At 44.8% G+C, this 27460-nt stretch overlaps 1 protein-coding gene across 1 annotated transcript in view; it reads left to right on the top strand.

Moving 5' to 3' along the window:
• The window catches only part of LOC311244797 (Golgi apparatus protein 1-like), a gene marked incomplete at its 5' end in the record, with an annotated part of 129553 nt that extends 113932 nt beyond the window's left edge, over window positions 1-15621 (top strand). Inside the window, 5 exons of the mRNA XM_084334484.1 lie at window positions 575-676; window positions 5828-5935; window positions 13749-13869; window positions 14738-14844; window positions 15085-15621. Coding sequence (XP_084190610.1) covers window positions 575-676; window positions 5828-5935; window positions 13749-13869; window positions 14738-14844; window positions 15085-15252 — 606 coding nt within the window. The 3' untranslated portion in view covers window positions 15253-15621. The remainder of the gene's footprint in view (window positions 1-574; window positions 677-5827; window positions 5936-13748; window positions 13870-14737; window positions 14845-15084) is intronic.
• Window positions 15622-27460: the final 11839 nt, after the last annotated feature.

Here is a 27460-nt window from a genome sequence, read left to right as displayed (position 1 = left end):
GATGGTGAAATCCTCTTTCAGTGCCTCTGTGCCTGTTTTCGTAGGCAGTTAGCCTCTGGTATGCGTGCCATTAGCGTTAGCCACGCAATAATTTTAAATTATTAATATTTTATTTTATTTTATTTTTTTATTATATTCGACTAAGAGGTTGGCCAGTCGACTACGGCCCCTTTCGACCGATTAGTCGACTAATGGATTAATAGGGGTCAGCCCTAATGCAGACCTTAGTAACACTGTGATCATATTTCTGACACGGCAGTACAATAATAATGCTTCTATCCCCAGGAGGCCATCAGGATGCTCGATGACAATAACACTATGTAACTAACAACCCATCATCTACACACTCACTCCCTGCACACACATCCACACATGTAGTACACACTCACTTTAAACAAACACTCCCCTTCTCTTCACTGTATGCAGCAGCACACCACTCTCAGGGGCTCGCACAGAAACACGCATTTCATCATAAAGTATATTCTGTATTTTGTTGTGACAAATAATAAACAAACTTGAAACGATGAGACCCTGTGGACCTGTGACCTGACCCCCCCCCCCCCCCCCCCCCCAGCGTCTGTCCCCGGACTGCGAGGACCAGATCAGGGTGATTCTCCAGGAGTCGGCTCTGGACTACAGACTAGACCCCCAGCTGCAGATCCACTGTACCGACGAGGTGAGTGCCCCCCCCCCCCCCCCCCCCCCCCCCGCAGCTGCAGATCCACTGTACCGACGAGGTGAGTGCCCCCCCCCCCCCCACCCCCCCGCCCCCCCCCCCCCCGCCACACAGCTGGATTATGGCCCGGCCACTAGGGGTGGGAAACACCAGTTTCATCACGATACGATACGATATCGATTATTTGGACAACGATATGATATTTGCCGATATCACAAAGTCTGCCACGATACGATACGATTCGATTCAGGTGCCTGCGATCGATATGAGGCGATATTATATTCCCATTTAACACAATCGGTCACATTTAGATCAACAAAAAAAAAGGCTACGGAAATATCAATTGACGTTTTTATTTTTGAGCTCTTCCAGACATTTAAATGAAAAACCATCTATTGTTTTTTTTAATACAAATAGACCTTTATATATTGAGCTTTAAACTTTAAGTTTATGCATGTGAATGAATGTTGGTGGTGGTCGGAGGGGCCGTAGGCGTTGATTATTCGCCACGCTTCCGTGAGTCTGCCTCAGGGCAGCTCTGGCTGCAATTGTAGCTTACCACCACCGGGATGACTGTGTGTGAACGAATAATGGACTCTGTGAAGCGCTCTGAGTCAGAGCAACAGTCAGTCAGAGAGAGCGCTATATAAATCCAATCCATTATTATTATTTTATTATTAAGTAAAATGTTTTGGAACTCGCAACACGCAAGCTAAAACCCCTTCCTCTCCCAAACTGTTCCTACAATTGTTTTATGTTGCATGATGATCATGAATACATTTATTATGTATTCATGTTTAAATATCAACATTATCTGTCCATCCTCAGTAACACACACACACACAGAATGCCCCCGCCCCTCCTCCTTCCCCTCTCCTCTCTCCTGTTCTCTCACGGTCAGCTGCTTAGCTTAGTTAGCTCAAGCAGCCAACGTAACGTTAATTTAGGTCTGCCCACGCGACGTGGGCATAAAGGAATGGCGACGATGCAAAGCACGTTAGATGCATTTGACCCGTTGCGGGGGGAAAACTGCACAGACTTATATCGGGTCGCAAAATAGACGCTCTGTAGCGCCGCCCTGCTGTACAGCGCTACACAGCGTTTCACTAGTCTGGGCGGAGACGACTCGCGGGATTTTCAAAATAAGAGTATCGCAATATGAAGCGATCTTTTTACGTTGCATCGATCCTATTTGATTATTGGTAATAGATCGCTATATCGATCTGGATCGATGTATCGTCCCCCCCCCCCCCCCCCCGCCGCACAGCTGGATTATGGCCCCACAGCTGGATTATGGCCGCACAGCTGGATTATGGCCGCACAGCTGGATTATGGCCACACAGCTGGATTATGGCCACACAGCTGGATTATGGCCCCACAGCTGGATTATGGCCCCACAGCTGGATTATGGCCCCACAGCTGGATTATGGCCCCACAGCTGGATTATGGCCCCACAGCTGGATTATGGCCCCACAGCTGGATTATGGCCCCACAGCTGGATTATGGCCCCACAGCTGGATTATGGTCCCACAGCTGGATTATGGCCCGGCCACACTGATCCGTCGCGGCTTCGTTTTTTCTAGATTTTTCAACGAGAAAGTATCCGTTGATGATGAATCCATCTCTGCCAGATGTGTATCCGTTTTGATGGATTGAAATGTCCGTAGAGGGTGATGATCTCTGTCCACGGCGGAGCGGTCGTTTCTGCAAACGCAGGTTTTAATTAACCAACAAAACCCAACAAACGGCACCTTCTGCTGTCCATTTTATCTCCGCTTCGTGACTGATCGGTGTGGCCAGCCGCGCTCTCATGGTCCACACAGAAAAACAACCGTTTCCCACCCACCGTCTGCAGTGCTACAGTTTACACAGAGCTCTGCAATAACACACCGAGTTCACACTACCTTGAGATTTAACAAAGGAACGCATGGAGCACTATTTCCATGGACCACGCTCCTGTTTATTTGTTTGTCTTTTAACACGTCTGTAGGGCAGCATGTCCCCTAACGCACAGCCACTGGTCCTGAGTGAATGAAAAAGATTTTATAAGTATAAAAGAAGTATAAAAACTAAAATATATCTGTTTATTTGACACAAGAAGTATACACTTTTTTTTTTACTACCCCTTTTAACTATTCATCACAAAATTATATAGTTTTAATCTATTGTTAATTATATGTATACACGCTGTATCTCTATATAATCCAATACATTTATATTATAAATACTAGTGCTGTCAGGCGATTACATTTTTTTATCTAATTAATTACAGGATTTGTAATTAATTAATCTAATTAATCACATTTTAATCGCATAACCATTTTAGGCCTGATATTTTATATTCTATAATCATATTTCAAATTGCATGTGTCCGGATGGCAGAATTCAGTACTGTATCTACAAAACCTTCTGTTTAATCATCTTCCCTTTATTCTTTGGCTTAGATTTTTCAGGTCTGGTCAATTTTAGCATGGTGTTATTCACAGTAAAAAAAATAATAATTTGAATTGATATTCTCATTTGGTTCATTACAATTTACTCAAGCCTAGTAACAGACACAGTATTTCTGACACTGGGAATACATTCCCTGAGATCCGTAGATGTCCCTAGAATCAGATACCAAGAACATGCAAATGGACCATATTAAAAAAAAGTTTGTAAATGTGTATTCTACGTTCTTATGGAATGAATGAGATACAAAAAAAATTATTAAAATAAAAAAAATTTATAAATGAAATTTTATTAATTTTGAGTTAATTTTTATAACAAGCTAATTTGCTGTGTAATTAATTAATCTAATTAACGCGATAAACTGACAGCCCTAATAAATACATTTATATAATTAATATACATATATACTAAATAAATCAAATAAAATATTTACATCTTACACATACTCCCAATACACACTTCCTCTTCCAGATACCTATTTAACACTTTAAGTGCCGAAAACGTGTTTAGGCGTCCTTCCCCGCAATGCTCAAGTTGCCGAGGACGCCGTAACTCGTCTTTAATATCAATATTTCAAAAATCTGTGATCGGAATCATATTTTCCATCCGCAGCCTTCACACAAACCTCTAGCGGTTCAAGAGCGCCATCTGGTGGCCGATCGGCGCAATCGCCAAACAGGAAGTGATATGGGTGAAGTGCTGATCGCCCATATTACTTCCGGGCACTCTCTATAGGTCCCGGGACTCGATCTCGACACAATACATAGCGATCCGTTGCCAATAACTCGATAACCAACATGATTTGGACGTATATACTATTATACAACCTGGAAATAGATTGCGTATTTCTACATCCCATAATAGGAATATTTCAGTTCCACGCTCATCGTCCAACGGCGCGAGGAAGATACGGTAAGATTCAGCGTTATTTTTGAACGTGTTCGATATAAACTGCTCTGATGATCATATCACCCACACTAGATGAATGATATAACGCTGCCCACGGAATTATAAACGATCCCCCGCCCATCCGGTCATCATCAGATGATACGTAGAAACTTCTAGAAGTACGTCCAATTGAAATTTTTGATCTCGCACAGATTCCTACCAAACTGTATTTCATCATCAATATAATGCATTTGGGGCTATAAATCACGTTCTGGAGAAAGCTGCAGAAAGAGATGAAAACATACTTATACTTTAGACCATATTTTACTATGAATATGTGAATGAAAAAGTTTAACGTTGCTACACAATGAACAATACATATAGGACCTTGAATGGGCCCTAATAATGGCAATTTAGCAATAGAATTTAAAAAGTTATAGCCCTGCAAAGAAGGGGAACTTTTCCATAGACAAATAGAGCTGGCAAGGGATGGTATATCATGAATTTAGCCTTAGGCAATCAAAGTGTTAAGAAAGATTTTTTTTGTACATCTTTTTAAACTGATTTATGTTTGTACTCTGTTTTAGCTCTAACTCCAGCCTGTTCCACAAGTGCACCCCACAGATTGACATGCATTGCACAGTATGCATTTAATTTCGGTTCTGACTTTTTCTGTTTTTTAAAGTTCAGCTCTCCTCTCAGATTATAGCCACCTTCTCTTTCCCTGAACAGTCTTTGTATATTTTTTTGCAACAGGTTATTTCTGGCTTTGCACATGATTGGTCCTGACTCTGTGTGTGTGTGTGTGTGTGTGTGTGTGTGTGTGTGTGTGTGTGTGTGTGTGTGTGTGTGTGTGTGTGTGTGTGTGTGTGTGTGTGTGTGTGTGTGTGTGTGTGTGTGTGTGTGTGTGTGTGTGTGTGTGTGTGTGTGTGTGTGTGTGTGTGTGTGTGTGTGTGTGTGTTCTTATTCCGACTTTAAACTGTTAAACAGTCATCCAGAACTGTAAAAAAAAAACTGATTTTATGTGTGCACTTTATGTGCTCATTTTTCGTCTATTCTAATTCTACTATTTTATTCCACTGCACTATAATATTTTACTCCGTCTGTTCTATCTTACTCTTTTTATTATTGTCTATTTTTAAAACTGAATCAAGCCATAAACAAGGTGGCCTGTTGGGATGTTAGATCCTAATGTGAAACACTGTGATTTTATATGTCTGCACTTTATGTGCTCATTTTATGCCCGTCTTTTTTCTGTTGTGAAGCACTTTGAGCTGCAGTTTTTGTATGAAAGGTGCTCTACAAATAAAGTTTATTATTATTATTATTAGGGATGTCCCGATCCGATCACGTGATTTTCAGAAGATCGGGATCGAAAAATTTAAAAAATATCAGGATAAAAAAAAATATATATATATATTTTTTATTCAACAAACATGACCATGTTCACGTCTTAAACTCATACTGAGGCCTTAGTTTTGGTTTTAAATTGCATATCATCATTCATTTATTTATTGTCACACAGAGCAGAAGAATTTTGCCAAAACAAACGCATTTCCTTTGATTGAATTATACATCAAATGATTTATGTCAAGGATGAGGGACATCCACTAGTTGCAGAACATGCAGTCACCTGATTTTTACAGACGATGGCGCCATTGCTATCATGAAGCAGCAGGTTGGATACATTTTTTTTTTTTTTTTATCGGATCGGGAAAGATCGGTAGATACTCAAAATCACATGATCGGGATCGGATAAAAAAAATGTGATCGGGACATCCCTAATTATTATTATTATTATTGTTGTTCCAGATCGCCCGCCTGTGTCCGGAGGAGGCGGCCGCCCAGGAGCAGACCGGCCAGGTGGAGGAGTGCCTCAAGGTCAACCTGCTGAAGGTCAAACAGGAGGGCTGTAAGAAGGTAACGGGACCAACGGATCCACAGAGGAACCGGCGTAACCCTTTCACTGCCACACGACAAAGGGTTAACCCTTTCACTATCGCACTACAGACGGTTGGTTATCCGTCTGTAGTGTGATGGTAAAGGGTTAACCTTCTGTAGGGTGGCAGTGAAAGGGTTAACCTACATTGTAAACCAGTCACAGTGGAACAGTCACGGCGATGTGTACCTGCTCTCGCCGCTGCACAGAAACTAGCGTGGTTACAGACGACGGCCCGTTAGCTCGCCGGACGAGAGGAAAAAATAATACTTTCCTCTTACAATTTAGTAATTTTATCCAAAGTGACTTACAGATTGTGAACAACAAGTCGCCAGGAGGGGTACGTCTCTGGCAGCTAACGGTCCGTGCCATTGTTCGTCGAATAGTATAGAGCTTGAGTGGTAAAAATGGCTGCATTTATATAACGGCTTTTATCCAAAGCGCTTTACAATTTGTTCCTCACATTTGACCCATTTACACACCGATGGCAGAGGCAATAGGGCTGGGCGATATGGCCAAAAACGTTATCGCGATAAACTTATACAATTATTTTCATATAACTCGATATCGATAATTATCGTCGATATAATGTCTGTCAAGTTTAATTAACGTCTTATGCCCGGCGCCGATGGACGGGCTATTAATAGACTTGTTTTGCTGCTGCGAATGTCTCGAGAGTCGAGTTGATGTCGTCATCAGTCCGCGCACGTTAGCAGTTAGCCATAGCAAGCGGAGTATCTCATGACAATGTACTAAATATGACCATAAAATACTCTGTTCCGCCCCAATACATTGCAACGACGTCCACCGTATACCCAACACTACTATAACAGTTACCCTCAGAATTCAAAACACACACCAACTCGGCAGGTAAACTGTAAAATAGCGCAGTGCAAGCTAAGTATCCTAGCCAGCCTCGTTTCCAAGCGATGTATTCCATGACAATGTACTAAATATGACCATAAAATACTCTGTTCCGCCCCAATACATTGCAACGACGTCCACCGTATACCCCACACTACTATAACAGTTACCCTCAGAATTCAAAACACACACCAACTCGGCAGGTAATCTATAAAATAGCGCCGTGCAAGCTAGTTATCCTAGCCAGCCTCGTTTCCAAGCGATGTATTCCATGACAATCTACTAAATATGACCATAAAATACTCTGTTCCGCCCCAATACATTGCAACGACGTCCACCGTATACCCCACACTACTATAACAGTTACCCTCAGAATTCAAAACACACACCAACTCGGCAGGTAATCTATAAAATAGCGCCGTGCAAGCTAGTTATCCTAGCCAGCCTCGTTTCCAAGCGATGTATTCCATGACAATCTACTAAATATGACCATAAAATACTCTGTTCCGCCCCAATACATTGCAACGACGTCCACCGTATACCCCACACTACTATAACAGTTACCCTCAGAATTCAAAACACACACCAACTCGGCAGGTAATCTATAAAATAGCGCTGTGCAAGCTAATTAGCCTAGCCAGCCTTGTTTACTGAGTCCTACCTTCCGGGTCTCCTTCCGCTGTCGGCCATCTCCTTCACTGATTGGTTGTTAGTGCGTGTGCTCATATCCAAGCTTGGAAAATCGATATATCGAAACTTTGCGACCACGTTTCATGTTTATTTCGAGGAAATAATTTATCGCGATAGTTATCGTTATCGTTTTATCGCCCAGCCCTAAGAGGCAACCATGCAAGGTTAGGGAGCAGTTAGGGGTTAAGTGTCTTGCTCAAGGACACTTCGACACGCTACCTGGGAGGAGCGGGAATCTAACGAGAAACCTCCGGATTACCAGACCACTGCTCTACCTCCTGAGCCACTGTCGCCCCTTGTGCATAGTAGTATAGACATAATAGCAAGATAGGTGGTAGTTCACTTCATCCTTCTTAGGAATAGTCAAGAATTCCTTATCCCTTGAATTAACTTAATTTTTTTTATCTATTTTTTTTCTCCCCCCTTTTTTTCCGTATTTTTCTCCCATCCCAATTTAGTCGTTATGCCAATTCCCTTCCTGGTCGTTGCGCGCATTTTCCCCCCACTTGCCGGTCTAAGGAGGGTTGAAGACTATCACATGTCTTTCTCTGATGCATGTGGAGTCGCCAGCCGCTTCTTTCCACCCGACAGCGAGGACTCTCACTGGGGGAGCGTAACGCGTGGGAGGATCACACTATCGCCCCCAGATCCCTTCCCTGCTGAGCAGGCGCCCCGACCGACCAGTAGGAGTCGCTGTTTACAACGACCAGGATACATACCTCACCGGCTTCCCACCCGCTAACACTGCCAATTATGTTAGTATGGACGACTGACCAAGCCGGAGGTACCGCTGACAGCTGGATTCGAACCCAGTGTCTCTGCGGTGGTAGACGAGCGCTTAGTCCGCTGCGCTACCCAGCTGCCCCGAACTTACGTGTTTTAATAATAATAATAATAATAATAATAACTTCATTTTATATAGCGCCTTTCAAGAGACCCAAGGTCGCTTTACATAGGGGGGGGAGGATAACAAAGTAACAGACAGTGGACAGACACAACATATACATATACATATAAAGTGAGAGATTAGGGGTTAAAGGCCAAGTTGAAGAGGTGGGTTTTGAGCAGTTTTTTGAATGAGTCCAGAGTTGGGGCGGTGCGGAGTTCTGCGGGGAGGGAGTTCCAGAGGGTGGGAGCTGCCACACTGAAAGCTCTGTCCCCGAAGGTCCGCAGTCTGGTTCGGGGGATGGAGAGCTGACCAGTGTCCGTGGATCGCAGGGACCGTGACTGAGTGTGGGGGTGGAGGAGGTCACTGAGGTACTGAGGGTGGAGGAGGTCAGTGAGGTACTGAGGGTGGAGGAGGTCAGTGAGGTACTGAGGTGCCAGGGCGTGAAGGGATTTGTAGGTGAGCAGGAGGGTTTTGTAGGTGATGCGGGATTTGATGGGGAGCCAGTGGAGGTGGATGAGGGTGGGGGTGATGTGCTGCCAGGGTTTGGTGCGGGTTAGAACCCTGGCAGCTGAGTTTTGAACATACTGGAGCCTGGAGTGATGGTCGGAGTCTGGATATGTTTCTGAGGTGGAAGAAGGCGGATTTGGTGACGGAACTGACATGGGCTTGGTAGGAAAGGGTGGAGTCCAGGATAACGCCCAGGTTCCGGACCTTTGGGGATGGGCAGATGTAGGGCTGGGCGATATAACGATAACGATAAATATCGCGATATATTTTAATAATCGATATAGAAAAATCGTTTTTTTTTATTATTATATTTTTTTTTGTGACCTGCAACAGGGCAGTTTTAAAACCAGAGACAGTGGACAGACTTGTCTTTCTTGCCTGCAACTTAAAGTAATGGCTTTGCTTGTCCAAATGACAATACTGACCAAATTGAGATTTATTTTTCTCTTGTCCATTTATTTTGTTTGCTTTCTAATTTAAAATACAGTTTGAAACCGTCTGTACACAGTAGGCTATGTGTGCTAGCAGAACTAGACTCCAGTCACGAGTCACGGTGCACATGTGCAGTGGTTTGTCCACCAAAAAAGCACCAAAAGATCGAAAATAAACTAGCAGAGCCAGAACTGTTCAACTCCCCTGGAGCCACAGCCAGCAGAGAAGCCGGTTTACTTTAGCTTTTAAACCAGCTGCAGCCTGAGAACTGGAGTGTGAGGGGATGTAACACTAAAGATGGCGGCAATGACAAAGAATTGCTGCAAAATAAACATACATCTGTTGTTTAATTTTAATTTTTTTTATACTTATAACAATTTTGATAATTATCGATATCGAGAAATATGATAACATTTTCATATCGTTATCGCAATATGATTTTTTTCCATATCGCCCAGCCCTAGGCAGATGGAGCAGCCGTCTATGTTGAGGGTGAGATCCCCAACCTTCCGGAGCAGGGCCTTGGGTGCCACAACCATGAGCTCAGTTTTATTGTTGTTGAGTTTGAGAAGATTAGATGACTTTTAAATCAGCCCTCAAAACTCACCTTTTCAATCTTGCTTTTGACCTCTAATTCTGTCTGTGTTATTTTATTTTTGTCATGTATTATTTTTGTTCTGTTTTTTTTTTTTTTTTTTTTGCCATAGTTTGTCTCTCCTGCCCATGTAAAGCGTCTTTGAGCACCTGGAAAAGCGCTATATAAAATAGATGTATTATTATTATTATTATTATTATTATTATTATCCAGGTTTTTATTTCATGAAGGCAGTTGATAAGGGTGTTTTCGGTGGATGGTTTGGTGGAGAGGTAGAGTTGTGTGTCGTCAGCATAGGAGTGGAAGCTGAGGCCATGGCGGTGGATGATCTGACCGAGGGGGAGCATGTAAATGGTGAACAGAATTGGGCCAAGTACAGAGCCTTGGGGGACGCCTTGATTGACTGGGGCCAGGGTGGAACTGGTATTGCTGATGGTGATAAACTGTGTCTGGGTGGTGAGGTAGGATTGGAACCAGGAGAGTGCTGAGCCAGTGATTCCGAGGTTGTTGGATAGGCGGTTGAGGAGGATGGAGTGGGAGACTGTGTCGAAGGCTGCAGAAAGGTCCAGGAGGATGAGGATGCTAATGTGGCCAGAGTCAGCTGCAAGGAGGAGGTCGTTGGTGATTTTGATGAGGGCGGTCTCTGTGCTGCGTTGAGTTCTGAACCGGATTGAAAAGGCTCATAGAGCTCATGGTTGGACATGTATTGTTGGAGTTGGGCGGCCACTGCTCTTTCCAAGATTTTACTATGGAAAGGAAGGTTGGAGATCGGACGGTAGTTATTAGCTCATCTGGGTCGAGGCCGGGCTTCTTGATGATGGGAGTGACGGAGGCTGTTTTGAAGCAGGAGGGGACGAGACCAGATTCTAGTGAGGAGTTGATGATGTTGACCATGGTGGGGCAGAGAGCAGGGAGGCAGATCTTGACCAGGGTAGTAGGCATGGGGTCGAGTGAACAGGTGGAGGCTTTGGCTGAGGCTATGAGCTTGACAACTTGGGGACCATCCACCGGGGAGAAGGAGGAGAGGCTGCATTGGGGGGGACACCCAGGGGGAAGAGCAGGTGAGGGGGAGGAGGGGGGCACCACTAGCTGCTGGTAGATGGTATTAACCTTGTCCTGGAAGAAGACAAGGAACCTGGAGCAGAGGTCGTGGCCACCAGATGGGCGGGGGGGGGGGGTCGAGGGGACGGAGTAGCCGGTTGATGGTGGAGAAGAGTGTCCTGGGGTGGTTTTGCTGGTTACCGATGAGGGTGGAATAGTATTTTGTTTTGGCCTTGGAGAGAGCTAGCTTGTAGGTCTGCACATGGTCCTTATAGGCCTCAAGGTGGACAGTGAGGCCAGATCTTTTATGGAGCCTCTCCAATTGGCGACCGACAGCCTTCAGGGAGCGAAGTTCGGTGGTGAACCAGGGGGCAGGACGGGTGTAGGTGACAGTCCGGGTTTTGATGGGGGCAAGAGAGTCCAGGCTGCGGGATAGGGCGGAGTTGTAGTGGGCAGCCAGACCATCCACCTGGGTGCTGGGGGGAGCTGAGGCCAGGTGGATGGTTAGCAGGTTGGTCAGAGCTGGTGCACTGACTGTTTTGATGTTCCTGTAGGTGATGGTGCGTGCATTTCGAAGCTTGGGTAGGGAAGCAGGGAGGGTGAAAAGGACAGCATGATGGTCGGACACCGCCAGGTCGAGACACTGTAAATCAGATGGTGTTGTGCCAGTGGAGCAGACGAGATCAAGTGTATGGCCTTTGGTGTGGGTGGGACCTTTTGTGTGCTGTGTGATATTGAAGCAGTCCAGCAGTGAGAGGAAATCAATGGCTGTGGAGCAGCTGGTGTCGTCCACGTGAATATTGAAGTCCCCAAGCAGGAGTGTGGATGAGCACATGGTGCAGACAGTGGTGAGGAGTTCAGACAGGTCAGACATAAAGGAGGTGGAGGCTTTGGGGGGGCGGTAGATGAGGACTACCTGGAGTGGTGTAGGCCCAGGTAGTGAGAAAGCCACGCACTCGAAGGAGGTGACAGTGGGTACTGGGAGCTCTTTGACTAGGAAGTCAGCCCGATGTATTACGGCCAGCCCACCACCACAACCATGAGTACATGGCTTTTGGATATATACATAGCCTTTTTGAAGTGAAGTTTAAATGGTTTTGAAGTTTTAAATGTTTTTGAACAACTCTTTGGTTCTGCTCCTGCTTTTCTTTATTGTACATTTTTTTTAAACCTTTATTTAACCAGGTAAAATGCTTGAGATCAAGGACCCCTTTACGAGAAAGACCTGACCAAAATGGCAGCAATAAAAATAATAAACAAAGTTACAACATACAGGGCAAAACACAGATGGATAAAAGGTAAAGATAAAAAAGATAAAAGGTAGGGATGCCCCGATCACGTTTTTTGCCACCGATACCGATCACCGATCGTCGTGAGCCATATCGGCCAATACCGATCCGATACCGATCGTTTTTGATTTAAAAAAATTAAAGATTATTTCATATAATTTTTTTTTAATAAAATATATATATTATATAATTAGACTTGTACTTGTATTATCTGCGAGACATCGCCACCACGCAACAAGCTCCACTGTCTGTGTGTACTCGAGTAGCCTCGAGCTACGGCCAGGATTCTCCTGCGCTGCACCTGGACCCTATTGGTATAACGTTACTGTGCTCAGCAAGCCCTCAGCTCGAATACTCGTCGAATCAGTGTTATAAGACATTGACATCAGGAGCTATCTGTAGCTACTGCTAGCCGGATATATAACGTTAATACAACGCCTCAGTGAATTATTTAGTTCAATGGGACATTTCGTTTTGAACAGTGAACTAACTTGCGCTAACGAGAGCTAACAGAGGTATCATACATGTCTCTACTAGACTATTGCTGGAGCATTTGTTGATATCAGGAGCTATCAGTAGCTAGCCGGCTAGATACCGTTCGGTTAGACAATGCCTCATCATGTATTAAACTAAAAGTGAATAGTTGACTGGGTCATTTTGTAACGGTAGCTAACGTTAGCTCAGGGAGACGCCGTCCTCCCGTCCCACTAGACTAGACCCGTGTTTACATGCGTGCGGGAGGGGCTGGAGGGAGGAGCAGACGCCGCACCACCCGGTGTCTGAGACGGAACTCAACGAGTGAGATCGGTTTTGACGATCGGCGAAAATAAAGCATTATCACCGATCATCGCATATTTATACTGATTATCGGCCGATAACGATCGGTGGCCGATCGATCGGGGGATCCCTAATAAAAGGATACAAAAGCAAGCACCACCATGTCCTTAACATAAGTAACATGTAGCATCAGCATTATGTATCAATGCATTTGCAAACTCCCAATTCAGACGTTGCAAGGTCTGTGACATGAACTTTGAAACCAGGCAAGGTGACGAGGGCCTGTAGCTTCAGAGAGTTTTCTTTAAGTCTGTTCCAAGTAGAGAGAGCAGAGTACATGAAAGCCCTCTTCCCAAAACTCAGTGCAAGTTCTGGGGACTGAGGCAGAAAGATGGTCCTGAGATCGCAAGCTGTAAAATGGATTATCAGAGGACATTGAGATATGTACTGAGGCAGAAAGATGGTCCTGAGATCGCAAGCTGTGAGATAGTGAGATATGTACTGAGGTATGAAGGTAACGGACCAATAAGTGCTTTATAAATAAAGGTATGCTGCCAATGGAGAAAGAAGCCTATGAGCAGACAAGCTTCGGAGGGCTGGACCATCACTGGGCCCTTCTGCTCCTGTTGGTTCTGTTCTGTTGGTTCTGTCCGGCTCCTGCTGGTCCTGCTGGTTCTGTCCTCCTCACGTCCCCCTCCTCCCTCCTGCAGGAGGTGCTGAACATGCTGAAGGAGAGCAAGGCGGACATCTTCGTGGACCCGGTCCTCCACACGGCCTGCGCCCTGGACATCAAACACCACTGTGCTGCCATCCCACCAGGCCGGGGCCGCCGTGAGTCCACACACACACACACACACACACACACACATACACACACACACAGACAGACAGACAGACAGACAGACGCACACAGATGCCCCGATTGACTTTAAACACGTTTTATCACGGTCACTCTGAATCTCCTGCGCGATACCCAGCACGATCTCAGTTGTTCATCTGCTTGATATGCACAGAGTCTCTTAAGCAGTTCAACGTGGGAGACTTCAATCCTGGCTAATGCCAGAGCCAAAGGATTTACGTCCTTCCGAATTATTTTTAAACAAAACCAGTCCCAGATGATGATCGCGCCCAAACCGATCAGCATGAATGCGAAGATCCAGATATCCTCGACATCCTCAATCTCAAGAGGGAAAAGACATACAGCATTCCATTTTCCCCAAGTGTCAATAGAAAATCCAGATTGGAATGTTCCAAGCGGGCAGATCGGATGGGGGCTCAACAATAAATGATATGAAATGTCAAGTTGCATGTTGTTATTCTAACCAGCTTAGTTATGTTGCATTTCCAATTTATTTATTTAAATTAGAAATGTATCAGGAATCGATAAGGGAATTGATAAAGAATCGGATCGATAATGGAATCGTATCAATAAAATTGGATCAATTCCCATCCCTACACACACATAAAAACATATATACACACAAGTACATACGTACACACACATACACACAAATATATACACACACGTACATACAAACATGCACACACAGAGAGAAATCCACAGACCCCTTGTTTCCAGATACCGGACTGTTTTCCATGGTCGACATGTTCCCAACTCTCTCTGTCCTCATGGTCACCATGTTCCTCTCTGTCCTCATGGTCTCCATGTTCCCTCTCTCTCTCTCACCCTAACCCTCAGAGATGTCCTGTCTGATGGAGGCGCTGCAGGACAAGAGGGTCAGACTGCAGCCAGAGTGTAAGAAGCGGTTGCAGGACCGGATAGACATGTGGGGCTACGCTGCCAAGGTGAGGGGGCTGGGGGGAGACATGTGGGGGGGGGGCTGGAGACAGCCTTCCTACGGTCATGCAGCATGTCTTGGGGTTTGAAAGATGTGGGTTTTCAGACTGAGGAAAGTTATGGAAATATCAAGCTTGGTTGCTGGAATATCTAGATATCTTTAGAGGGAGAAATAACATATTTTCCTCCCCATCTCCCTCCCCTCCCCTCCTCTCCCCCTCCCCTCCCTCCACCCCTCCCCCCTCCAGGTGGCTCCAGCGGAGGGCTTCTCGGACCTGGCCATGCAGGTGATGACGTCCCCCTCCAAGAACTACATCCTGGCCATGAGTGGCCTGGGCGTCTCCGTGCTCTTTCTCATGGGGCTGCTGTGTGGCCGCATCACCAAGCGCGTCACCCAGGAGCTGAAGGACCGGTAGAGCCACCAGGGGGCGGGGGGGGGGGGGGGGGGGAGGACAGAGTCGAGACGCATCCGCAGAAGAAGAACCACCACCACAGAAGGGCCCTCTCTTTTTACGTGTAGCTCCTAGCTGGTCCCAGTGTACATACCCCCTCCTCCTCCCCCCCTCCCTCCTCCCTACCTCCCTCCTCCCCTACCTACCTACCTCCCTCCTCCCACCCTCCCTCCTCCCCCACCTCCTCCTCCTCCCCTACCTCCTCTTCCCTCCTCCCCCTAGCTCCTCCTCCCTCCTCCTCCCCTACCTCCTCCTCCCCTACCTCCTCTTCCCTCCTCCCCCTAGCTCCTCCTCCCCTACCTCCTCCTCCCCTACATCCTCTTCCCTCCTCCCCCTAGCTCCTCCTCCCTCCTCCTCCCCTATCTCCTCCTCCTCCCCTACCTCCTCCCCCCTCCCTCCTCCTCCCCTACCTCCTCTCCCTCCTCCCCCCTACCTCCTCCCCTCCCCTACCTCCCCTCCCTCCTCCCCCCTACCTCCCCTCCCCCCTCCAGTCCTCTTTGTGTCCTCTCCTCGGAGTCCGCTCGAGGGAAGGGTGGAGGTGGAGCCTTCAGATCTCGTGTTCTGTCTCACAGCCGGTCACAGGGTCATCGGGCGTACCCCCCGGTGTGTAAAGTGGACATGCCCCCCTGTGACACGACCGCACCCAGAGCCTGACCTGTCCATCCTCCTCGTCTCCCCTCTCCCTCCTGCGAGGGTCCGGGAGGCCCAGGCCGCTACTCGCTCTTCTTCTTCTCCCGCTACGCCGCGCTTCAACCTCGACGTGAAACGCTTCTGAAAAGACTACCCCCCCTCCCCCTCCCGCATATTGCTCGTGCGGAGAAGCCGGTGTGCGTACAGCGTTATTTATTGATTTAAACTTTTGTTCTTTTGGGGTTTCTCTTCGCAGCTCTCTTTTTGCCCCCTCCCCCCCTCCTCTCTCTCTTCGCCCGTACCTCATGTAGACGCAAGGTTTTTCTTTTTCCAACCACCATCCGCCACCAGGGGGGGTTGTAGAGCTGAGAGTGAAACGAGCAGTGAGTGTCACGGGAGAGAAAGAGAGACGCTCTTCTATTGAGCTCTTAAAAGACTTTAGTAGCGCAGCGGTGGGTGTGTGTGACTGTGTGTGTGTGTGTGTGTGTGTGACTGTGTGTGTGTGTGTGACTGTGTGTGTGACTGTGTGTGTGTGTGTGTGGATGAGGGTAATACAAGCTGTCTTTCTATGATACATGGTTCTCCTGAGAGGGTCGGTGGTGTTGCTATTACAAGTTGCCGATGTGTATTAGCGTCACTGAGATATATATATATTGTTTTTTTTCTTTTTCTTTTGCCATGGGACTGCCGGGGCTGTTGAAAACTGTCCTCCACTGAAGCCACATAGGAGATTCTACAACAACAACAGTGTATCGGACCCACACAATCAGTCGCTCTTTCTGTAATGGGTTAGACCTGGCAACATAAAGCTCCTTCTCACTACGTCTGGGAGGTTTAACCCCCCCCCCCCCTACGTGTTGTCGGCGCGGGAGAGAACCGGTTAGCACCCTGCACACTCTTAAAACGACAGGGTAGGCTGCATGATTTGTCTCCAAAAGGTACGACGATCTAATATCGGTACGACGGCGTTAAGCGGTAGGGAAGTCGCATACAGATTCCTAAACATCAGAGATCCACCTGCTCATCCTGTGTGTCGAAAATAACCTGCAAATCAAGTTGCTTTTTGGTTTCTGACGTGTTAAAAAAAACAACGTTTCTTCACATGGGATTTTTAGCATTGGGGGAAATTGTCCGATACTCCCCTCTAAGTCTGGTATCCATCGGACCGATATCCAACAGCGGTATCGGTGAATCCCTTTCAGACGGGACGGTCAGAAAAACAAACTCTGCAACGTCCCTCAGCTTAGCCTTGGAACAGAGACTGTCCCCACTGGAGACGTCTCGCCCTGAACACTGGCTTTCTTGACCTTTCCAAAGCCCCCCCCCCCTCCTAGTTTTATCATGTTACTAACTTGCAGCGCTATTTGCAGGTGTAAACCAACCAAGGGTATATTGGTGTCAGTGTCGTGCTGAAACCGAAGAACAATCTGGTGTGTAAAAGGGTCGAGAACAATGCAAGAACAAAGATAAATGAATAATAATACTACAAAAAAAAAAGATGATAGAGATGTGATTTTTTTTTTTTATTATACTGGAACCATTGCACATTTTTTTTCTTTTTTTATATATATAAATATATATATATATTGTTTTGTCATAGCCTTATTTATTTGTTTACTAATGGTCAAACGTTTCTGTGTCCTTTTTTATGATTTGAATGTTCTCTCGTTGCCTTTTCTCCACTGCCTGAAAGCATCCGTCGTTTCCCACGGGGGAAGGTGGCGGCCAAGAGACCACTGCACCTCCACGTTACATTGAGCTCATGAGAGAGAGCGGGGGGAGAAGATGAACGGATGTGGATGAGAGCCTCGACATTACGTGGTTGTAGCTACGGCTGTGGGGGTGCGGGAGACATGATCCAATAGACAACTTTCTCGGCCGAGATATAGTCACTTTTCAGCACCTACTCCCGAACTCTGCATGCGCAGATTGATAAACCTAGATCTCTGGACAATTCAGAGAGACTCCGTGGGCAATCTGCGCATGCAGAGTTGGGGAGTAGGTGCGAAAAAGTGACTATAGCTCGGCCGAGAAAGTGCCGATCGACATGGGATCGGTCTCTCCGTGTTCAGGAGACTCGGGCGTATATAAAAGTCTATTGGATCATGTCTCCCGCACCCCCACAGCCGTAGCTACAACCACGTAATGTCAAAGCTCTCATCCACATTCATTCATTCATTTTCTCCCCCCGCTCTCTCTCCCATGATTTCACCCATGGGAGTGAGAGATGTGGTGGGAGTGAGAGGAGATGTGGTGGGAGTGAGAGGAGGTGTGGAGTGAGAGGAGGTGTGGAGTGAGAGGAGATGTGGAGTGAGAGGAGATGTGGTGTGGAGTGAGGATGGAGTGAGTGATTTCCTCGCGCCACTGAGAAAATCTCGGCTCGGTGCAAAGACTGAAAATTCCGTTGCCATTCAAATCATGTTTCAGTTTTATCTCGAAGCTCTTTGGTGAACCAGAATGAAACAGAATGAACCAGAACGACTCGACTGACTCGAAGCGGATCAAACGGGGCGGCACTCCGGAGAATCGGCTGAAACGGTTATCAGACGGTTATCAATATCTTGACATTGTGTACTGAGTACTTAAGGAACAAAAAATACCATGATTTCTTTGATTTTTTTTGTTATTGAAACCGACTGTCATCGCTTTGCTTAATTTTGTGAGCACTCCCCCCTCCTTGCTTGTAAAGTAAATGTTATAATAATAAAAAAACGGAAAAAAGCGAGTTGGCCGGTTGAATTGCCTTTTGCTGTACCATAAAATGTTGATTTCTCAATGCGTGCCTATTCCGACTATCCTCGCGGGGGATCCCAATGTACGATACGTCCCAGATGCCCCTTCCTTCCTGCACACTCCTTAACAGTGACTCGATAACCAATCAGAGGTGTGCGTGTGGGCGGGAGTGTGCACGCGCATGCATATTGTCCCACTCTGAACTATGAACTCACAAAAGACTTAAAACCCAGATGATGTTTCTTTCCTTTTGTCCCGGAGAACAGCAGCACATGTTTCCTTTGTGCCACAAAGACAGCGTTGAATATTGTCAAGTCATTCTATCTATCAATACTTGTTATTTTGTCTGTCGAACGCTTCCGAGTCGAGCTGAGATAGCGACCATAACAATGACTATAACATGATTTAAGATTATGATTTTTTTTAATTTTTTTTTTTGTAATTATGTTTTGTGTGTAAAATCATGGAGGTTCTTTTTCATCTCTGATTATGCTTATGTACTTGAGATGTAACAGAATAACAGTGTATTTCTCAGTTTTTCTGCCTTTTTTCCCCCCTGTACAGATGAAAATTGGACAGTTTGTTAATAATAAAAGTCTGCAGGTTTTTATTTCACTGTCCCGTGTAATTATTCGGGTTCTTTCATCGAGGAAGCTTCCCTCACATTCCCCAGACACGAGTCATGGCATTTAAACATGTCATTTTTCTTGCAAAAACCAATTCTAAAGTGTCATTCCAGAAAGCAACCTTTAAGAAAATGTAATCCGTGTTTTTAGCCGCGCTCTAAGGAGACGTGGAGGAGCGCTCGCTGGTGAAATGATTTTGGACAGCGGCGCTAAATTGGCTGGTTTTCCTTCTCGTTGAGCAAATTTGCATTTCAAGTCGAATGGTCGACGGGGAAGACGTCCACAATGTCAGCTTTTTATTCCATACCGCTGTTTCGAACATGTTGCGTTAAAGGAACACGCCAACATTTTGGGAAATGTTAGCTCACCGTCTTCTCCAGAGAGAGACGAGAAGATAGATACCAGTCTCCTCTCTGTGCGTTCAGTAGAAAGCTATCTGGCTGCACGTTAGCCTAGCTTAGCACAATGAATGGAAGCGGACATGGCCGGTGAGCCTAGGCATTGTCCAACTAAGACCTCTCCCGAAGGCTAACCGGCACTGTCCGCTTCCATTCATTGTGCTAAGCTAGGCTAACGTGCAGCCAGATAGCTTTCTACTGAACGCACAGAGAGGAGACTGGTCTCTATCTTCTTGTCTCTCTCTGGAGAAGACGGTAAGCTAATTCCCCAAAATGTCGGCGTGTTCCTTTAAGACCAATTGTGTCGAGGCAATGACTGTCGGGTGTTTGTTTCAAACGGCTCCAGCGGTCTACATCACTTAACTGTTTACGTTTGTCAGTCGGACGTCATCGGTAGATTCTCTTTAGGCCTTTTGAACAAGAGTGTCTTGTCTTCTCAAAAAGGATTAGTTTGTTCCTGTATTCCTCTTAACAAAGCTGACACCGGGGTGCTCCAGTAGCACACCATGTTACCGCGCTGCGTCGCGGGACTCCGTGCTGCGTCACGGATCTGGTTGACTCCGAGTTCGATTCCCGGACTCGCCGTCATTTGCCGAATGTCTCCCCCTGCTCTCTCTCCCGTTTCACCCTACAACTGTCGGTCATGCTTGACCAGAAAAGCGATAAACGCTAAAAAATAAAGTTAAAAAAAAAAAAAAAAACTGACATCAGCTCCTTACAGTACAACTTAACCCTTTCACTGCGACAACACAAGAAGGTTAACCCTTTCACTGCCACGTGACCTTTTCACTACCACACTACAGACGGTTAACCCTTTACTATCACACTACAGACTGTTAAGTAAAGGGTTAACCTTCGGTAGTGTGGTAGTGAAAGGGTTAATGGTCTCTCCAGGTGTTTCACCACCCCCGTAGACCTGTGGGGTCAGGTGTCTATAGACTTGCACACCTGGCTCGACACTAAATGAACCGGGCCAGATGCTGCCGTCTGCACAGTTTCCCCTCTCGACAGGGTTGTACTGTAACCTTGGAGCCAGCCAGCATGGTGCTGAACTAGCGTTGTGTCGTTTCAAACTTGTGCAAACATTTTGTGCTGACCCGGTCCATTTCAGCAGCAGGGGGGGGGGGGGGGGGGGGGGGGGCGGCTTGCTGGTGTTTTGCTGCACTCTACTGTAACCTACAGAGTCCATTTTGTCCTACATGTCTGGCAGTTAATGTCGGCTGATGCAAGTAAGCATTAACGGTTTGGGACGAGGCTAAGAGAACAAAACTAACTTGTCGAGTTCCGACAAGATTCAAGCTGTTTATTTCTCACATACTTACCAGGGCATACAGTGAAATGCGGGTGGTCATGCCCGCATCGATTGTGCAATAATACTAATAATAAAATAGACATAAAAAAAACAGGTAATAGGAAGACGTAAAATGTGCATGATAAAAATAGATGCTACATTCCTGAGAAGGCACTGGGTCCTATGCACACCACTATACGATATACAGTTTTAACTCTTTTCATTATGCTATACTTACTATATCTAAACTCTACTATACAATATACAGTTTTAACTCTTTTCATTATGCTATACTTACTATATCTAAACTCTACTATACAAGAACCACATCGGTTCTTTCCTTAAAGTGACCTTTATATTCCTCATTCCTTTAAAGTAACCTTTCCATTTGGTTTAAAGTGACATTTTGTTTAAAGCGATTGTTTATAAGCGATTGCAGCATGTGTGTTGTGTATGTGCTCATGTGTACTTGTGTGTGGAGAGTTCAGTGTTCTCATCTCAAGATGATGTGTTTGCTAGGATCGTTATAATAAATCTGATGTGTGAAAAGAAAATTCCAACCTGAATGTACTGTATTGTTGGTCAACGAACTAGATTGTTGTACCGGATCTCCTCTCTGGTGAACAAGAATACCCTGAAGACTCTAACAGGAGCACTCATTCAAGGGTACTACGACTACAAGATACACTACACACATTTGATTTGGAAATAGTAGCGTGTCCAGGTGAGAAACGGCAACGCTTTTAGTGAAATTCACGTTTTGCTGCATGTCGTAGTTTTCTGGGATTAGACGGGATCACTCTAAAACAGACCTGGGCATTGTACGGCCGGCGGGCCGGATACGGCCCGCGGGATGATTCTGACCGGCCCGCGAAAGATTACATGATAATAAAAAAATAAATAAAAAAATTTAATATTTTTTTCATGTCAACATTCACACGCACAATATACACTTACCTAGGATTTGACTTGATTCAACAACAAAGCAGTCGGGGCAAGCGGTTGAAAGTGTGGTTATTTGAAGTTTGGATTTTTTTTTTCACAACTGAGGTAGGTAGATTACATTTTTAGAGACTAAAGTACAGAAAAAAGGTACCGTTGGGTACCGGTATCGATTCACAGGTACCGGTACCGTATCGGTTAAAATGTGAACGGTACCCATCCCTACTGAACACACAACTGCAGGGCAAGGGCATTTTTGCTCATGAAATGCATAGCCATGTGAAAGCCTTCATGACAAAGTTGCAATTAATTTCAAGGCAACTAGGCAGCAACAATCTCGAACACATGAAAACCCTGAAAGAAGTCAAACCATCAGATGATCACCGGCACAGGTACTCATCCATGTTGGGAGCACTGCATGGTGAATTTTCAAGGCGTTTTCAAGATTTCAAAAAGGTTGAGGATGAAATGCAGCTGGTTTCCTCTCCCTTTACCTGCAGTGCTGATAGTTGTTCAGCTTGAACTCATTGACCTGCAGTCTGATTCACTACTGAAAGAGCACTTTAAGTCAGCATCACTGCTAGAGTTCTACTCTGCTCTCAAGGAGGAGAACTTTCCAAACATGAGGAGACATGCTCAGAAGATGTTGGTTCTCTTTGGATCCAATGTGAACAGACATTCTCAGTCATGACATTTACCAAGTCCAGGTACAGATCCTCTCTCACTGATGAACATCTGGCAGCTGTGCTTCGCATCTCCACCTCAGACATGCAACCTGACTTTGATGGACTTGTTAAAGCTCAACAGAGACTGGATTTCTCACACTGAATGAAAAAAAAAAAAAACTGAAGAACACTAAAATGTGGAAATATAACAAGTGAAATGGGACACTTGATATTTTTTTTTCTTTTTTTTGCACAGTTCTGAAAACATTAAATGTTTAATATAGGCATGTAAAGTAAAAAAGGCTACAAAACTGGGACACTTATCTTTACACAGTTCAGTGACATGTCTTGTTTATTTTGGCTATAAGATGATGTGAAGAAGCTAAGAAAATCCTTGTTTCAATAGTATATGAAACTCAAAATGCCTGTTATTAATGTTTCACATTTTGTTTATCATTTTGGAAATAAATTCTATTTGAATAAATTATATTTTTGAAAGCTAACCTCACCTTTTAATTGCCAAATAATAACATACACTCTTACCAGGGGTCAAAACAATGCCATTTACTGCTTTTTATATAGAAATAAAATGTATATTATGCATAATTGAGTTTGGAATTTTGGCCCGGCCCTCCAACATATTTTCAGTTGCTCATTCGGCCCCCTGGGGAAAATAATTGCCCACCCCTGCTCTAAAACTATACTTATATTCACCACTTATATTCGGTATAACACGCGAACGTATTGATGAAAAAATGTATTCTTTTTCACATATTGAACGATAGATAGTTGATGTCAAATGGCCGACCTGCTCACCTGGAGCAGTTAGCGCTTCAGCGTAGGGCTGCACGATTTTGGGAAATAATCTAATTGCGATTTTTCGGACAGATATTGCGATAGCGATTAAATTTGCGATTATAATATAAAAAAAAAAATAAGCAGCCCCACAGAGGTTTATTGTAAAATGCGGCTTGCATCTGGCCTACGCGGTGGGTCTTTTCGGGACACCGAGCCTGAAAATGTTTCTTTTTACCTGGGAATCGATACCGGTACCCAACGGTACCTTTTTTTCTGTACTTTACTCTCAAATCAAAATCAAATTTATCTATAAGGCCCAACAACACACGTTAATGTCCCCATGGGCCGTACAGGTCTTCTTTAAACAAGTCAAGAAGAAAACATAACAATAAGTCAAGAACAGAACAAGGACACCATAAGGTCCAACAAATTTAAAATAAATGCAAATAAATGAAAGAATGCAAGCACTCCCAGACATACCCCACGCGAAGGTAAGGAAAAACTCACTAAAACCTAACAATAGGTAAAAATGCTCCACAGGCAGTGTGGAGGAGAGAAACCTTAGAAGGGTCATTCAAGGGGGGGATCTCCCTTCTTAGATGTTGGTGATAGTAGTGTTGCAGACTAACAGTTGGTAAGCATGCACTCATGTGTGTAGTGAAACACAGATGAGTGCATGCAATAACAACTGAACATTTTGAAAGATTAAAGATAGAGCTGATAGCGATAGCAACTGAACATTTTGAAAGATTAAAGATAGAGCTGATAGCGATAGCAACTGAACATTTTGAAAGATTGAAGATAGAGCTGATAGCGAATCTATTTGAGGCACAGGGGCGGCGCAGCTAGGGTCGCGTCCACCCTGTCTTAATCACGGGACATTCAACACTCCGGTCATTCTCCCTCTCTGAAGTCTAAACTTCACAACACACAATCTAAAACCCCTTACCTCCCTCTCCCAAACCGATCTTGTATCTCAATGGGACTTCCTGGTAAAAAAAAAAAAAAAAGTAATAAATAAATAAATATTGCGATTTTCTTTTTTTGCGATTTTATAATTGCATCATTCCAAATCGCGATTTCGATTAAAAATCGATTAATCGTGCAGCCCTACTTCAGGGTCTTCAACACTTTGTCGGGAGGAGCCTGAATCAAACTGGGAACCTTCCGATCACCGGACGGCCTCTACCTCCGGGGCGACTGCCGCCACTTTGTACTGGAACAAGTGAAATAATCTCACCCATTTGGTACATTTTCTCTTTCTTAAAAAAACAATAACTAAACAAATTATTTGAAGACTCACATTATTTTATAGCAATAGATGTGTTTCTAGTGGAGAGACTTCACCTCAGTCTACCTCACACAGCTGTGTGGTTCTGACGGCCTGTCGGAGGACTCTTATCAGCGTTACAAATTACAAATGCATTGTTTGTTATTTAATGTTTATTCTGGTTGTTTTATTAATACATTATTTAATTATGTTTGTTGCGGTTGGTTAGATTTTCTTCAATGTTTTAATTTTATGAAGGCAAAATAAAGTGTTTTTTGAAGTACTTTGCACAAACAATTGTCTCTGTGCCTGGCTGCTCACACAAATACCACAAACGCAACACAACTAGAATTAAATATGAAGAGAAATATAGAAATAAAGTAACTAGAAAATGTAAAATATGAAACGAGTGTAATTATATATAAAGATGTTTCGGAGGTTTTGTGTTATTGGACTGAAGAGTGATTTACAGAAGATACAGTAACAGCAGCGTAATAAATACAACAGTGTTTGCCGGGTTTAACCCTTTCACTACCAAACGGTTAACCCTTTCACTGTGACGATACACAGAAGGGTAACCCTTTCACTGCCACACAACAGCAGGGTAGTTGATAGTAAAGGGTTAACCTTCTGTAGTGTGCCAGTGAACAGGTTAAAAGAATATCTTTGCTGTACAGGATGTACCGGTGCATCTCAATACATGTGAATCTTGAGGAAGTATATTGTTTGCCTCCAGGCCACGCCTCCACACCTCCAGGCCACGCCTCCACGCCGCGCCTCATTGATTCATGCAGAAGGAGCCCTGACCAAGTAGTGAGTGATATACTGTTCAGTAGGCCGGCAGTTCTATAATGTAGATATTTATTTATTTATTTGAACTATGTAATATTAAAATGTTCTCGGATAGTGAATTTGGGGTTAAAGTTCCACCAGTGTGTAAACTTTGTCAATGGAGGAGCTTTTGTCAGGTCACCATTTCTGATGGGTCACAGATTCCGGTGTGATGTCACTAACTCGTTCATCCAATCACACTTAGCCATGTTGCCCCTAGTGGCGAAGTGAGACCAGTCCACGCTATGCGAGCACGCTTTGCAACAAACGACAACAAATACAGGAGCCAGTAGGGGAGGGGGAGAGGGTAGGGGAGGGGGAGAGGGTAGGGGAGGGGGAGAGGGTAGGGGAGGGGGAGAGGGGGGCGACAGGCTGGAGACCCGCCTCGACTACTGCAACGCACTGCTCGCTGGCCTCCCGGCCACTCTGCCACCAAGGCTCTTCAACTCATTCAGAACGCAGCGGCCCGCCTGATCTCAAACCTACCGAAGTCGGCCCATGTCACCCCACTTCTTAGGGACCTGCACTGGCTCCCCATTGCCGCACGTATCCGCTTCAAGGCCCTCGACCTGGCATACCGTGCGGCAAAGGGAACCGCTCCCGCCTACCTCCGGTCAATGGTCTCTAACTACACACCCTCAAGACCCCTACACTCTGCATCTTCTGGCCGCCTCAGACCCGCTCCTATCTGAGCTCCGGGAGGGTCATCAAATGGTGGAATGAACTACCCACCCCAGTTAGGACAGCCGAAACCCGTCCAATCATTCGCCGTCGACTAAAGACTCACTTCTTCACCCATTATCTGAAATGATAATAAAAAAAATTAAAAAAAAAAAAAAAAAAAAAAAAAAAATATATATATATATATATATATATATATATATATATATATATATATATCTAACCCTGACTAACCTTAGTGTCATGCACTTGTCCTAATAAACTAACCTGCACTGTAGCACTCAACACTTTGATGAACATTGTTACTCAGCTGATAGAGTTGTACCCTTCTTGCTGTCTTGTCGTACAGAACTTGTAAGTCGCTTTGGATAAAAGCATCAGCTAAATGACTAAATGTAAATGTAAATACTCAATGTTTACTCTACAATGATAGAGTAAAAGTACTTTCCACCTCAGATCCTAACACCTGTTTCAGCCTGTGATGATCTGTCTATGCAAATGTTTTTCCAATGCCTGTTGTCCTGACCTCTTATAGCTCAGATGAGTGCCCTCTCCTCACTCTCCCTTTTCGTTGCTTTTAACAAGCTGGCCTCTGGGGGGCGCTGCAGGACACGGTCCCATGGGGCACAAAGAACTTATTGGATGAATGAATGAGGAATGAATGAATGAATGAATGAATGAATGAATGAATGAATGAATGAATGAATGAATGAATGAATGAATGAAAACTTTATTTAACAGATTGCAGAATGGGTACAATACAGTACGGCTCAATACACACAATTGTTAAGGGGATACAGACCAGAGAAAGACTTTCGTCTTGTTTACATCAGGGTCCCCCATTTTCAATTCATAGTGACATTTATGACATACACGACATACATGACATCATGACATTTATGGCATAGGGACATACATGACATACAGGTATATAGTATATAGTATGGAAAAGGTTCTGCTGATGGAAAGTGAGGCCCATGTTTACAGAGCTCTGCTAGTTTAAGATATATGTACAGAGATATAGAAATAGTACTATCTAGAGATATGTATAGACAGTACTGTACTATCTGTATGTCATGTATGTCATATATGTCCTGATGAATTGAAAATGGGGGACCCTGATGTAAACAAGACGAAAGTCTTTCTCTGGTCTGCATCCCCTTAACAATTGTGTGTATTGAGCCGTACTGTATTGTACCCATTCTGCAATCTGTTAATAAAGTTTTCAATCAATCAATCAATCAATCAATCAAGATGTGGATATATTTACGCATATATTCCAAGTCAATTATATTGTTTACACTGCC

The sequence above is a fragment of the Notolepis coatsorum genome (assembly GCF_963971535.1).
Source record: "Notolepis coatsorum genome assembly, chromosome: 18".
Classification (NCBI taxonomy): Eukaryota; Metazoa; Chordata; class Actinopteri; order Aulopiformes; family Paralepididae; genus Notolepis; species Notolepis coatsorum.
Note: the sequence above shows the minus strand (reverse complement) of the source record. Positions and strands in the feature narration are given on the sequence as shown.